Source organism: Vidua chalybeata, chromosome 18 (assembly GCF_026979565.1).
Source record: "Vidua chalybeata isolate OUT-0048 chromosome 18, bVidCha1 merged haplotype, whole genome shotgun sequence".
Taxonomy (NCBI): domain Eukaryota; kingdom Metazoa; phylum Chordata; class Aves; order Passeriformes; family Viduidae; genus Vidua; species Vidua chalybeata.
In genome coordinates, this window is record NC_071547.1 from 2,241,270 (window position 1) to 2,253,248 (window position 11,979).

General features: G+C 55.3%; 1 protein-coding gene across 14 annotated transcripts in view; it reads left to right on the forward strand.

Moving 5' to 3' along the window:
- Positions 1-11,213, forward strand: part of NCOR2 (nuclear receptor corepressor 2) — a 230,159-nt gene extending 218,946 nt beyond the window's left edge. For 10 of the 14 annotated variants that reach the window (XM_053959970.1, XM_053959971.1, XM_053959973.1 and 7 more), the window contains 9 exons: positions 110-253; positions 375-517; positions 1,216-1,409; positions 2,854-3,000; positions 3,302-3,447; positions 4,737-4,790; positions 6,754-6,981; positions 8,577-8,756; positions 8,886-11,213. In XM_053959970.1, the coding sequence (XP_053815945.1) occupies positions 110-253; positions 375-517; positions 1,216-1,409; positions 2,854-3,000; positions 3,302-3,447; positions 4,737-4,790; positions 6,754-6,981; positions 8,577-8,756; positions 8,886-9,061 (1,412 nt within the window). In that variant the 3' untranslated portion in view covers positions 9,062-11,213. The remainder of the gene's footprint in view (positions 1-109; positions 254-374; positions 518-1,215; positions 1,410-2,853; positions 3,001-3,301; positions 3,448-4,736; positions 4,791-6,753; positions 6,982-8,576; positions 8,757-8,885) is intronic. The other 4 variants (XM_053959977.1, XM_053959980.1, XM_053959983.1 and 1 more) reach the window with 2 other exon arrangements.
- Positions 11,214-11,979: the final 766 nt, after the last annotated feature.

An 11,979-nucleotide genomic window follows, 5' to 3' on the forward strand; every position in this document is an offset into this window, starting at 1 on the left:
TCATCTCTTTTTTCCCCCACACTTTGCTGAACATGTGACTCTATCCACAAGCAAAAGCTAGGGAAAAGCTAAGTGAGCTCCTGGTTTTAACTCCCTTCCATTTCCTCAGGCTTTCATGGAGGCTACAGCCCCGAGCGGATGGAAGCGGTGAGTCCCGTGAGCTCGCCCAGCCTGTCCCATGAGAAAGGGGCCAAGCTGCTGCAGGACACAGAGAAGGGGCACGGGGAGCATGACCTGAGGCAGAAGCAGCAAGGTGAGAACGGGGGCTGGCACGGGAGAGCCCAGGCTGGCTGTGCTCCAGTGCTGGGATGGCATTCAAAGAAGGGGACACAGATGTCATCTCATTCCTGCTCTCTCTCCTTGGTGCCCCCCAGGCTCACTGAAGGCCTCGGCTCCCGAAGCCGTGCACCTGCAGCACCTGCGGCAGCCCGACGGCCCCCAGTGCCAGCCCCTGCAGTCCAGCCAGAGCATCAAGGGCATGAACCAGCGCGTGGTCACGCTGGCCCAGCACATCAGTGTAACTAACTAACCTCATTCTCCTCCATCCCCTTCCTGCTGGGGCTCCAGGGAGGAGGGAGGAGCTCAGTGCAACATGTCTGGTGGGAATGGGCTGGGAGTGACACTGGAGACCTCAACTCCTCTAGTTGGGGGCTGGAGAGCAGGGGGCATCAGGAGTGTTCAGCCCAGGTATTTGTGTCCCCAAGAAGGGGACATCAGGAGTGTTCAGCCCAGGTATTTGTGTCCCCAAGAAGGGGACATCAGGACTGTTCAGCCCAGGTATTTGTGTCCCCAAGAAGGGGACATCAGGAGTGTTCAGCCCAGGTATTTGTGTCCCCAAGAAGGGGACATCAGGAGTGTTCAGCCCAGGTATTTGTGTCCCCAAGAAGGGGACATCAGGACTGTTCAGCCCAGGTATTTGTGTCCCCAAGAAGGGGACATCAGGAGTGTTCAGCCCAGGTATTTGTGTCCCCAAGAAGGGGACATCAGGACTGTTCAGCCCAGGTATTTGTGTCCCCAAGAAGGGGACATCAGGACTGTTCAGCCCAGGTATTTGTGTCCCCGAGAAGCCCATCACAAAAGCTGTTGCAGACAGGAGGCAGAAGTTCCATCTGTGGGGACAAATCAGCTTGTTTCCCTCCTGCTCACCCTCTTAGCTCGGCCAAGCAAGGCAAAGGTCGAAACCAGCTCTATTTCTGACTCCGGTTTCTTCTCCAGGAGGTCATCACGCAGGACTACACGCGCCATCACCCGCAGCAGCTCAACTCCCACATCCAGCCGCCGGTGTACTCGTTCCCCGGGGCGGCGTGCCCGGTGCTGGACCTGCGCCGCACCCCCAGCGAGGCCTACCTGCAGCAGCAGGAGCACGCGGCGGCCTCGCGCATCTCCCCGCAGAGCGAGGGGGGCAAGAGGTGAGCTCAGAGGCCAAGCCGGGCTGGCACAGGCGGGCGGGTGCCAGCCTGAGCTCAGGTGGCTCAGGGGAAGTCGGGTGGGTGCCCTTGGCTGCCTGGCACGGCGGTGAGGGGTTGCACGGGGCAGATTGGAGTTTGGCATTGCTCTCCCACAGCCCAGCTCCTTTCTCATCTGGGTATCTTTCCCCTGGGGTGGTGCCTCTTGCCATCCCTGTTGTCCTAGAGATGATCTTTAGACCCCCTTAGAGTCTGTGCATAATTCCCTTCCCAATCTCGGTGGTTGGGATGGTTTAGGTGGGAATGGATCTCCTGAGATCACCCAGCCCAGCAGTGGCCTCTTGGGCAGGTTGCCCTGGGTCCTGACTGGTTGGGTTCAGAGTATCTCCACTGTTGGAGACAGCACCTCTCTGGCCAACCTGTTCCCAACATTTCAGCACTCTTACAGGAAAAAAGGGTTTCCTTGTGTTAGGATGGAAATTTAGATGTTTTGTTTGTGCCTGTTGCCTCTTGTCCTGTCACTGTTGTCAGTCCCTGACCACAGATGATTCCAAAAAACCTGAAGCAACATGTTTTCCACTGGTTCAAAGTTAATTTTATCTTCATCTTGCACAGTGAATCAGAAGTTTATTAGACACAGGTGCCCTGACAACTGCAGTTGTTCACTTCAGGCACCACCTGTATTTGTTTCAAAGTCACTTTCAAATCCCCTTGCTGCTACAAGGCAGGTCTGATTCCTGTTGTATGGAATTAAAAAATGTCTCTGTCTTTGCACCCAAACACCCACCCAGATGTATCCAGGAATGAGTGGTGCCTTGTCAGTAAATGGGATTGTTCTTCCTGGCTCTGCTTGGTCCTAGAGTTGGCTTTATAACATGAAGGAAAAGAGCCCAGCCCTGACCACCCAGTGATGAAAAAAAAAACTGGGGAAAAAAGAGAAACCACAGAAAGAACAAAGACATAAATTCCCAGAACTCGGTGTGAGGAATTCCTCGCAGACTCGAGCGTGGCTGTGTCCCAGGCTCTGGCCATGGCATCAGGGGCCAGTAGTGATCCTGTCCAAGCTGCCCCAGCTCCAGGCCCCCTCCTGCAGCCACCCAGCTCCTGTGTGGCCCTGACAAGGAGCATGGGACGTGGCGGGTTCTGCCTCCGCTGTGTTCACAGATACAGAGGATCAAAAGCAGTCTCTCTAAAAGGTTAATGTCACAGCCCTCCACAGGGATCCATCCATGTGTCCCTGCCACCAGCAGGTCCCTCCTGGGCTGCTGTGTTTGGGGTGGCTCAGCTGTCCCACTTTGGGGGGATCAGGCCCAGGCTTGGCTCAGCCCAGACCACACTCTGCCACGCTGCCAAGCACCAGGAATCCTTTCCCCCTCCCAACCCCGAGGTGCTGCACAGGGACAGGGGCTGTCACAGTGAGCCCATGGCATGTCCCCTTGCTGCCCAGGTCCCCGGAGCAGGGCAAGGCGGCGGCGGGGGGGCCGGACAGCTGCATCGAGCCGGTGTCCCCACCCGACGGCGCGGGAGACACGGAACACGCCAAGAGCGCCCCGTACCCCGTCCTGTTCCGCGAGGGAGAGCCCATGGACCAGAGGTACGGCCTGGGAGCAGGTGCTGGGGGCAGCTGGGTGTGGGGATGTCCCCACACATGGCCTGGCCTGGGCTGCTTTCCTTGCTGCCCAAAGCTGTGTCCCATCCCAGGGGCTGTGTTTGTCACGGCTGTTCAAGACCACGGGGTACATTTATCGCTGGGACAGGGAGAGAGGTTGGAGATGCTGAGTATCCCAGGAGCTCCCAACCTGATTCTGAGCAGTCACACCGGGGGAAGAGGCTCTTTAGGTAGGATTTTGTGCAGTGGACGTTGCAGAGGTTTCCAGTGGTCTTTTGCTCTGCAGGATGGGGTCCAAGTCCCCAGGAAACAACACTCAGCGTCCAGCTTTCTTCAGCAAGCTGACCGAAAGCAACTCTGCCATGGTGAAGTCCAAGAAGCAGGAGATCATCAAGAAGCTCAGCACGACCAACAAAAACGAGACGGAGTACAGTAAGAACCTGTGGGGAGGCAAATGCAGGGCACCAGGGGAGGAGAAGCCTTGAGGACACATGAAGCAGAGGAGATTTGGGAATGGGTGCTGCTGTGTTAAAGGGCTGGGAGCTCCCAGACAGCTCTGTCTGCACTGAAGAGTCAGACTTGATGGTCCTTGTGGGTCCCTTCCAACTCGGAATATTCTATGAACTACAAGGTCCAGTGTTTTCCTAGAATGCTCTGTACCAGTGCCAGCAGTGAATGTCTGTATCTGGGGGGCAATGGGCGACTTCCCAGCCTGGTCTCTGTGCTCTGAGGCTGTCAATCCCACCCACACCAGATAACCTCAGTAGGAAGGAAATAATGAGCTGAGCATGGAGGACACTTAAGAGCAATTGATATTTTAATGACTGGCCAGCCAAGCTGAATCCTTCCTCCTTGAGATGCATCTCCCCCCAACCTTACTTTAAGCCCTACATCAATATTGGTGCAGCTCTGTAAAACTAACCAGGCTGGCTCAGATTAGAAATTCAGCCCGTTCGTTCATTAACCGCTAATAGAGTAGATAGGATCATAATTTAATTTAGCCCAGCATTATACAGTCAATACTAATTCAATTTGAATCCATCTTACAACAGCTGCATCGGATAAGAGGGACCGAGCTGTCTCGTCTCCTGGATGATGTTACCATGAGCCAACAGTATTGTTATGCCCCTTTGGGGACATGTGGCTGAACCCCCTGACCTTCCACACTTTCCCTTATCAAGAAAAAATATATAGAAATTGGATACGCCTCTTATTTGATGAGAATTTCTGTTATTCTAAGGAAAGCAATATCCAAGTCAAACAGCTCAGCTAAGAGGGAAAATATTGATTTAACATTTCTTTTCCTCCTCCTTGCCCTCTCCGCTGTCCCAGACCTGCTCCATGGATAGGGGGCATTGAGCCTTTGAAAATCCCATGGGCAGGAGAGAGGTTTTGGCTTCATGGAGCTTGTAATCCCAAAGGCAGGAGGGGGGAAGGGAGGGAGGCCAGCACTGAGCACAAAGACATTGCCCTGGCTTTAAGGGCTCTGCTTTCTTGCCCTTTCCCACCCAGTGAAGGTGGATCTCCCAAAGGCACTGGGAGTTACTCCTGGTCCCAGCCAGCACCCACAGTCCCACCCCAGTGCCTGGAGGAGCTGGGCTGCTGTCCAGAGTGCTGTGACAGAGATGGGGGTCTTGTCATGGCTGCCATGGCAGGTCCTCCCAGCCACTAACCTGCATGTGCTGCTCTCCGTGCTGAAGAGCTTCTTTGTTTTTCTCCAGATGTGGGGCAGCCTGGGACAGAGATTTTCAACATGCCAGCGATTACCGGAGCAGGTAACTCCCCACATACCCGTACCTCGTTTCCCTCAGGGCTTACAGCTATGGAGAACAGGAGGCTCAGTAGATTTAAGCGTCTCCTTTGTTCTGTTTTCCCTTAAAACCAAGTGTAACAGTTGCTGGGAGGCAAAAGCCCGGGACACACCGTAACTCCCTGCTGTTGGGTTGGAGAAAGGGCAGTGTAATTCCTTGGAAAGCCTGGCAGAGTTTGAGGAGAGGCCAAAGGTCAAGCAAGGCTTGGCCATCTGATGCCATCAGAGGGTCAAACCATCTTAGCAAGGTGGACCTCCCACCTGGAGAGAGCACCCTGCTCTTGCTGGGCCCTTGTGGTCACCTGTGGGTGGGTGGGAGGGCAGTGGCAAAGGGAAGTGTGAGGGTGGGCAGTGGGGTCTCTGTCACTTTGGGCTGGGCAGGATGCAGGAGCCAGTTACAAAAGCAAACTGGGGCAAGAGCAGCACCCTGTGCTGGGCAAAGTGGTGATGTTGAGGACTGAAAAGGAGATGGGGGGTGCTGGTGCAGGTGTCTCCTGGGAGTTGGAGGAGTGCTCAGGCCCACGACCAGCACAGGGGGAATGACAGCGGGAACTGCGACATGTCCGGGTGACTCTGGAATGGAGTGAATCCCCACTGAGGAATACTAATTGCTACTTAATTGATTAAGCATTAATGCTCTCCTACAGCAGGAGTGCCTTCAGGTTGTTAGTTTCAAGTAAGAGAGCAGCATGTTTCCCACAGCCAAGGGCAGGAGGTGCTGTGAGCAGGGGTTTGGTGCCGTGGGAGGGCCAGTGGTGTAGGACTGCTTGCCAGTGGAAATGAGTTTGGGAGAAGAAGTGAGCTGGCATCAGCTGCTGGGGTGAGCAGGTGCAGCCAGAGAGGACCTGAGGAACCCTGGCAGACAAGATTTGAGGGCCAGTTTCAGCTAGAGGGGACCAGCAAAGACCCTGCCTGTTTTTACAGCAAGACAAATATTCAAACCAGGTTTACGGGAACCTGGGATCCGTCCCTTTCCAAGCAGAGGGGCAGGGATCCCAGAACCAATAGCCCAGGATGGGCTCAGCTGGGGGGCCTGGCAGTTCCGTGTCTGTATTTTGCCCTTGCTTGTTCCCTGTAACTGCCACCCCGGGAATGACGGTGGCGTGGCTGAGCCTCTGGTCCCTGTGCGGTGCTGCTCCATAACTGCATGGCTTGAGACTCACACCCACGCGGACACTTCGCCTCTGCATCCTGTCCCGCAGCCCGGGGGCCGCTGGTCCCCGTGGGAACCCGGCCTGGGGAGAGAGGGGGTGGGGGCAGGGGGCTTGCAGAGAGCTCGAGGAGGGACAACAGGACGCTCCCCTCTCCCCACAGCCCGACCCACGCAGGCAGCTCTGGGGGCTGCCTGCATCCTCTCACCCCGGGGCCAAATCCAGGCACGTCTTTCTCATTAAGTGTTTTTGTGGGGTACTCCTTCTTCCTTCCCTGATTTCCCTTATAGGAAACTGCCCCGGCCTCCAAATTCCTGGCACACTGACTTTTGCTAAGTGTGCATATGGACCCCACATCCAAATGACTTTCCTCTTGTCCCCGTGCCGAGCCTGGCTGGGTTGGGAGCACAGCCCCTGTTCCTTGGAGATGCTCCCTGGGGCTCAGTGACAAACGCTTATCCCCAGCCCCTGGCCCCGGGGAACCTTCCCAAAACCCAGACCCCAGAGTGAGTCCCATCCGTCCCACCGCCAGCCCCCGCCGAGCCCCGGGGCGGGATGGAGCGGGAGGAGGAGGAGGAGGAGGAGGACGGGTGCATCGCAGTGCTTTAAAGAACAAGATGACAAAGTTTGTTGCTTTGCGAGAATGTGCTGACTGTTTGTTTCTTCCCTTCTCCCTTGTCTCCTTTCTCCCCCTTTCCCCATCCCCCCCATCTTTCTTCTCATGTGGCTCCCCCCCATCTCCCGACCCCTCTCTCCTCCCTCTCCCGTATCTCCCAGGGCTAATCAGTTGTAGGAGCCAGTCGGTCCAAGAGAATTCCAGTACCAACATGGGGTTGGAGGCAATAATTAGGAAAGCCCTAATGGGTAAATATGACGAGCAGTGGGAAGAGCGCTCACCTCTCAGTGCCAATGCTTTTAACTCTCTGAATGCCAGTGCAAGCCTGCCCGCTGCTATGCCCATAACTCCTGCTGATGGACGAAACGAGGACGTGCGCTCCTTGCCAGGTCTGCAGCCCTCTCCACCTTCACTCTCTCTGTGTTATTAATTCTCAGCCCTTTTATCTCCCCATTTACAGGGGGATTTATCCCTCCCCTCCCCATTTTTGTTCATTTTGGTTTTCTTTTCTCCCCTCCCTCCCCCAGCTTTGAGCTTTGTGGATCTGCTGATTAATCCTGTTTGATGTTAATTTAATAGTCTCCAAAGGTGCTGTTGCTTTCTCTAAACCACTGACTTGCTCCTTTCCCTATTTGTTGGTTTTTAATATCTCATTTTCCTATATTTTTTTTACACAATGGAGAAGTTTATGGGGGTGGAAACCCTCCCCAGCCAAAAAATCAAAGGCATAAACTTAAATAGCCAGCCCCAATTGTTTGTAAACCCCCAGTGGGATCGCTACTGCCAAAATAGGGGAAGGTGCTGAGAAGGGCTGGTGTGGAGGACACAGGGCAGGGTAGTATTTCCCTCCCCACTCCTGTCTCTGGGGCAGAATCCAGCCTGGGATGAGGGGATGGGATCTGGGAGCACCTGGCGCCAGAGGGAGATTGTAAGGGAGCTAAAAGTGATGCCTAGGGGATGATAAGAGAGGAGAGCTGGGGGTGAGCTGCCCCATGGGCCCTAGTGGGGCTTGCAGAGCCCCATGGCAGGGTCTGCTCAGCTTTGGGGAGACTTGAGCAGAGATGAGAGGCTGGCTGTGCAAATCCCCTCTTAAGAAAGGGAGGGAGGAGAGGGACCAGGGATGGATGGGGGAAACATTTGTCCCCCACACACGAGTGCCCTGCACAGAGCATGACACCACTGCCAGGGATCAGCCTCGGGAATCCAGGCACAGAGCCCCTGGCTCAGGAGTAGATCCTGGGTTGCACACATGCACCTTCCTCCAGGTCAGCTCACACCTCTCTGGGTCAGCTAACACCAGGCACTCTAAAGCTTTTTGCAGAAAAGCTTTTCTGGCTCCTGCATGAAACCAGCAGCTTCTTCCAGCTGTGCCTGCTGCTGGGCAGGCAGGGTGGGCTGCAGAGCCCATCCATCCCTCCCCCTTGGGGAGCTCCCCCTGGTTTATCTGCGCTCACCTGCCCCACAGAGCCCCTTCTGGCTTCAAACCTTTTAAAACCTGGCTCAACATCCCCAGGGATTCTGCTGTAAGGAGGGATGAAAGACCATCCTGGCCATGTAGACCATGAGGATGGGGGATGTGCTCAGGGCCCCGCAGCTCCTGGGGCTTTTGCTCTGTGTGTGGGGCGGCCCACGGAGCTCCGTTCGTGAGCCGCGATTGTGGGCTGAGCCACGAGCGGGCTCGGGAGCAGATCCTGCAGGGAAACGGCCACAGCCGCATGGCCTCTCCTGCCCCACGTCCCTCCACGGGACAGTTGGTGGCATCGACCCACAAAGTGGAGCAGCCCGGGAGGGAGCAGAGCCCTCCTCCGCCCGCCCCATCGCCATTCCCCGCCGCGCTGCCGTCGGCCCGGGGTGAGCTTTCCTCCTGCCACGAGCCGTTTTTGCAAAGCTCCTAAAAGGGAAGCGCTGGGAACCCGCACCCCCTCCCCAGACCCCCGAGTCCTGTCACAAGGAGCCGGGTGACAGCGGGCGCCTCTCTTTGCAGGAGGAGGGGGGAAGCCAAAGATCGCTGCCAGACCCAACAGCCGCAAGGCCAAGTCGCCGGCGCCGGGTCTGTCCTCGGGCGAGCGGCCACCCTCCGTGTCCTCGGTGCACTCGGAGGGCGACTGCAACCGCAGGACTCCCCTCACCAACCGCGTCTGGGAGGACAGGCCGTCGTCCGCAGGTAGGGCTGGAGGGGTCGGGTCCCCCATGCGGCCGTGCCACCCTCGCAGGGCCGTGGGGAGGCTGCAGGGGAGCGGGGGGCGCAGCCACCGCCGGTGCTGACTCCGTGTTGCTTCCTCCTCCCGCGCAGGTTCGACGCCGTTCCCCTACAACCCGCTCACCATGCGGCTCCCCAGCGGGGTGGTGACGGCAGCCCCCAGCGCCCCGCTGCCGCAGGGCACCCCCGGCAGCCAGCACCACGCCTGGGACGAGGAGCCCAAGCCCCTGCTCTGCTCCCAGTACGAAACCCTTTCGGACAGTGAATGAGAGGAGCCAGGGCAGGGAGACGGCGACCAAACCCGGGACACGGGGAGCGAGCGGGACACCCGGGGCGAGCGCCCACCAGCCCAACCCCGCCGGCTCTCACGAGCGAAGATGCAGGAGCAGAGCTATTGCATTTTTCCCTTTTTTTTTTTTTTTTTTTTCCCCTTCTCTCCCAACCAGACAATTTGGTGGGGATGATGGTTTTGGTTTGTTTCTTTTTTTCTTTTTTTTTTTTTTTTTTTGAGTTATTTTTTTTCTTTCTCAACATCTGGAAATTTCTGCATCCTCTTCGGTCTGATAAAGAAAAGAAAAAAAAAAAAAAGCCTTAACGAGACAAAATGCAAGGAACCCATCTTCGATCTTGGCAGCCGTGCTGGGCGGTGACCCCCGTGCTCCAGAGGGACCGTGAGCGGCCGTGTGTCCGTCCCGGGGCCGCTCGGACGCTCTGCCGGCGCCGTCCCACGAGGGCTGCGGGATGTTCCTGCGGAGCTGGCAGCGGGCGGTGGGATGCTCCCCCGGACCCGGCCATGGGGATTGTGCCTGAGAATTGCAAAACCTTGAGCGGGTTAAAGATTTAAAAAAAAAAAAAAAAACCAACAAAAACACAAAAAAAAACGGTTGAGAAGTGAAACGGGACGGAACGCCCCCGGGGTCGGTTCCCTGGCTGATCCGAGGGCTGGGTGCCCGGCATTCCCGTGGCACAGGACGTATCGGCCCCGCGACGACACGCTTCGAACGTGGCTGGGAGGAGCGGGCAGGGGAGGGAGTGAAGAGCTGTTTCTTAAAAAAAAAAAAGAAACCCACAAAAAATCCTGGTCCCTTGGATGGAAGCAATCCCGGGTCACTCGGAGCGGGCAGGGACGTCCCGGGCTGGCTCACGTGCTGCCCGCCGAGGGGCTCGGTTGCTTTAAGTGCATTGTTTTCTGAATGGTGAGAAAAGGCAATTGTAAATTGTATTGGTCTACAGGGTATATTTTTGATACCTTCAGTGAATTATGTCAATATTTTACGCAAGGAAGGACTTAAACAAAACACAGTATTACATGCTGTAAAAGAGGTTCTGTTCTTACATGGAGGCTTTGATGCATTTGTCCATTGTATGGAAGGGTTTAAAAACAAAAAAAAAAAGAAGGTAACAATGATCCATCAAAGTTATCTGGGAGTCAGGAGAATGTATGTACTTAGTTTAAAAAAAACCAAACAAAAATCTTGCCATGGTTGCAGGGCCCCCCGTTACACACACCTTTGCTGGTTGTAGACGTTGATTCTCCAGAGCCCTCCAAGCTGGCCAGGGCAGGGGCAGAGTGGGCAGGAGGCCAGCATGGCAGGGAGTTCACAGGAAACTTTAAAAAAAAAAAAAAAGGAAAAAAAAAGTTAAAAAAAAGTTTTTATTGTATTTTTGTGATACACACGAATGCTCTACTTTACATTATTTTTTTCATTCCATGATGTTGGCTCATATCTGCAGTTACATGGTTAAAGAACAAAAATATTAGACTTTTTTTCATTCACTTCTGCTTTCTCGCTCTGGGGGGAAAACAAATGGCAAAAAAAGAAAAAAAAAAATAATAAAATGTATTAAATGCTTTGCATTCTATACGCTAGAGGAGCCCCAGCCCGGCCCAGCCCCGCAGCCTCCGGCAGCCCCGCGGGCTCAGGCGCCGTCACCTTCCCCATGGATCTTTCTTTTCCCCCTGCAACGTTCCCAGGTTGATTCTGATTTCAAAGCAAGAGAATGATGGTGTTTGTTGTTTGTTTGGGGTTTGTTTTGTTTGTTTTTTTTTTTCCTGTTGGGTTTTATTTTTTGTTTCGTTTTTTTTACAATGTACAGGTTTTTAAATGTTCATCAATGTTTGTGTCTTTTCTGTTGTGCTTTTTTTTTTTTTTTTTTTTAAGAAAAAAATCCAAGACAATGCACAAGTCTTTGCGTTCCCAGGTTATTGCTGCTGGTGTCTCTGTGGCTCTGAGCTGTACAAACTCACAGAGCTGATGTCTGGGCAAAACGCTATTAAAATGTTGCAGATTCTGCTGGGAAAAAAAGAATTATCCAAATCTGACCCGTCTTCAAAGCCGCCTCCATAGCCGATTCGGAAAAAATAGCGGGGGAAAAAAACCCCAACCACAACAAAGAATAAAGTTCCCACTTGGCACAGTAGCAATACTGTGTGCTGCTTGGTGTCTCCAGATGTCCAGGAAGGCGCTGTGAGTGGACGGTGGCTGCAGAGCTGGCAGAGTGGCACCACAGACCCTGCCAGTGACCCAGCGAGGGCTGAGCCGTGGCCAGAGGGGCGAGAGGAGGGCACTGCAGCTGCTGCCCTTGGGGCTCTCACCAGTGGTAGGTGGTGCAGCACGCCAGGGATGGAGGTGCTGGGGAGGCATTCGGGTCTCTCACCACGTGGGCGCCCCGTGCCAGCCCTGCAGCTGGGTGTGGGGACATCAGGAAGGGCCACGGGCTCCAGCCAGGAGCTGCAGAGCTCCACCCCAGCTGGGCTGGCTTGGGCTGCACTCCCTGTTAGCCATGGGCAGCGCCCAGAGCCGTGGCACGGAGAGAAGAGCCTGTGCCACCCCTCAGTGCCAGCCCTGGAGCCGTGTTTCTCTTCTCTCACTTCCACTGTTTTCCGTGTGTGCAAGGTGAGGGGCTGGGGCTGGGCAGGAGCCCAAAGCACAGCAATACCTGGGGCTGTGCCACGAGCATGGCAGAAGGGTTCTAAGGTCTTGGTGAGGATGTTTCAGCCCTTATGGGGTTTGTGGCTCAGTGGTGCTGGATGGATGGATGGATGGGCAGATGTCAGCCAGCAACTGCTGGGCAGGGCAGTGTGTGCAGGAGGGGACAGTGCTGTGGGCTGGGAGGACGTGAAGGTGCTGGGGTGACACTGGTGACACCGAGATGCTGCAGGGCTCCAGCAGCCTCACCCCCTGCT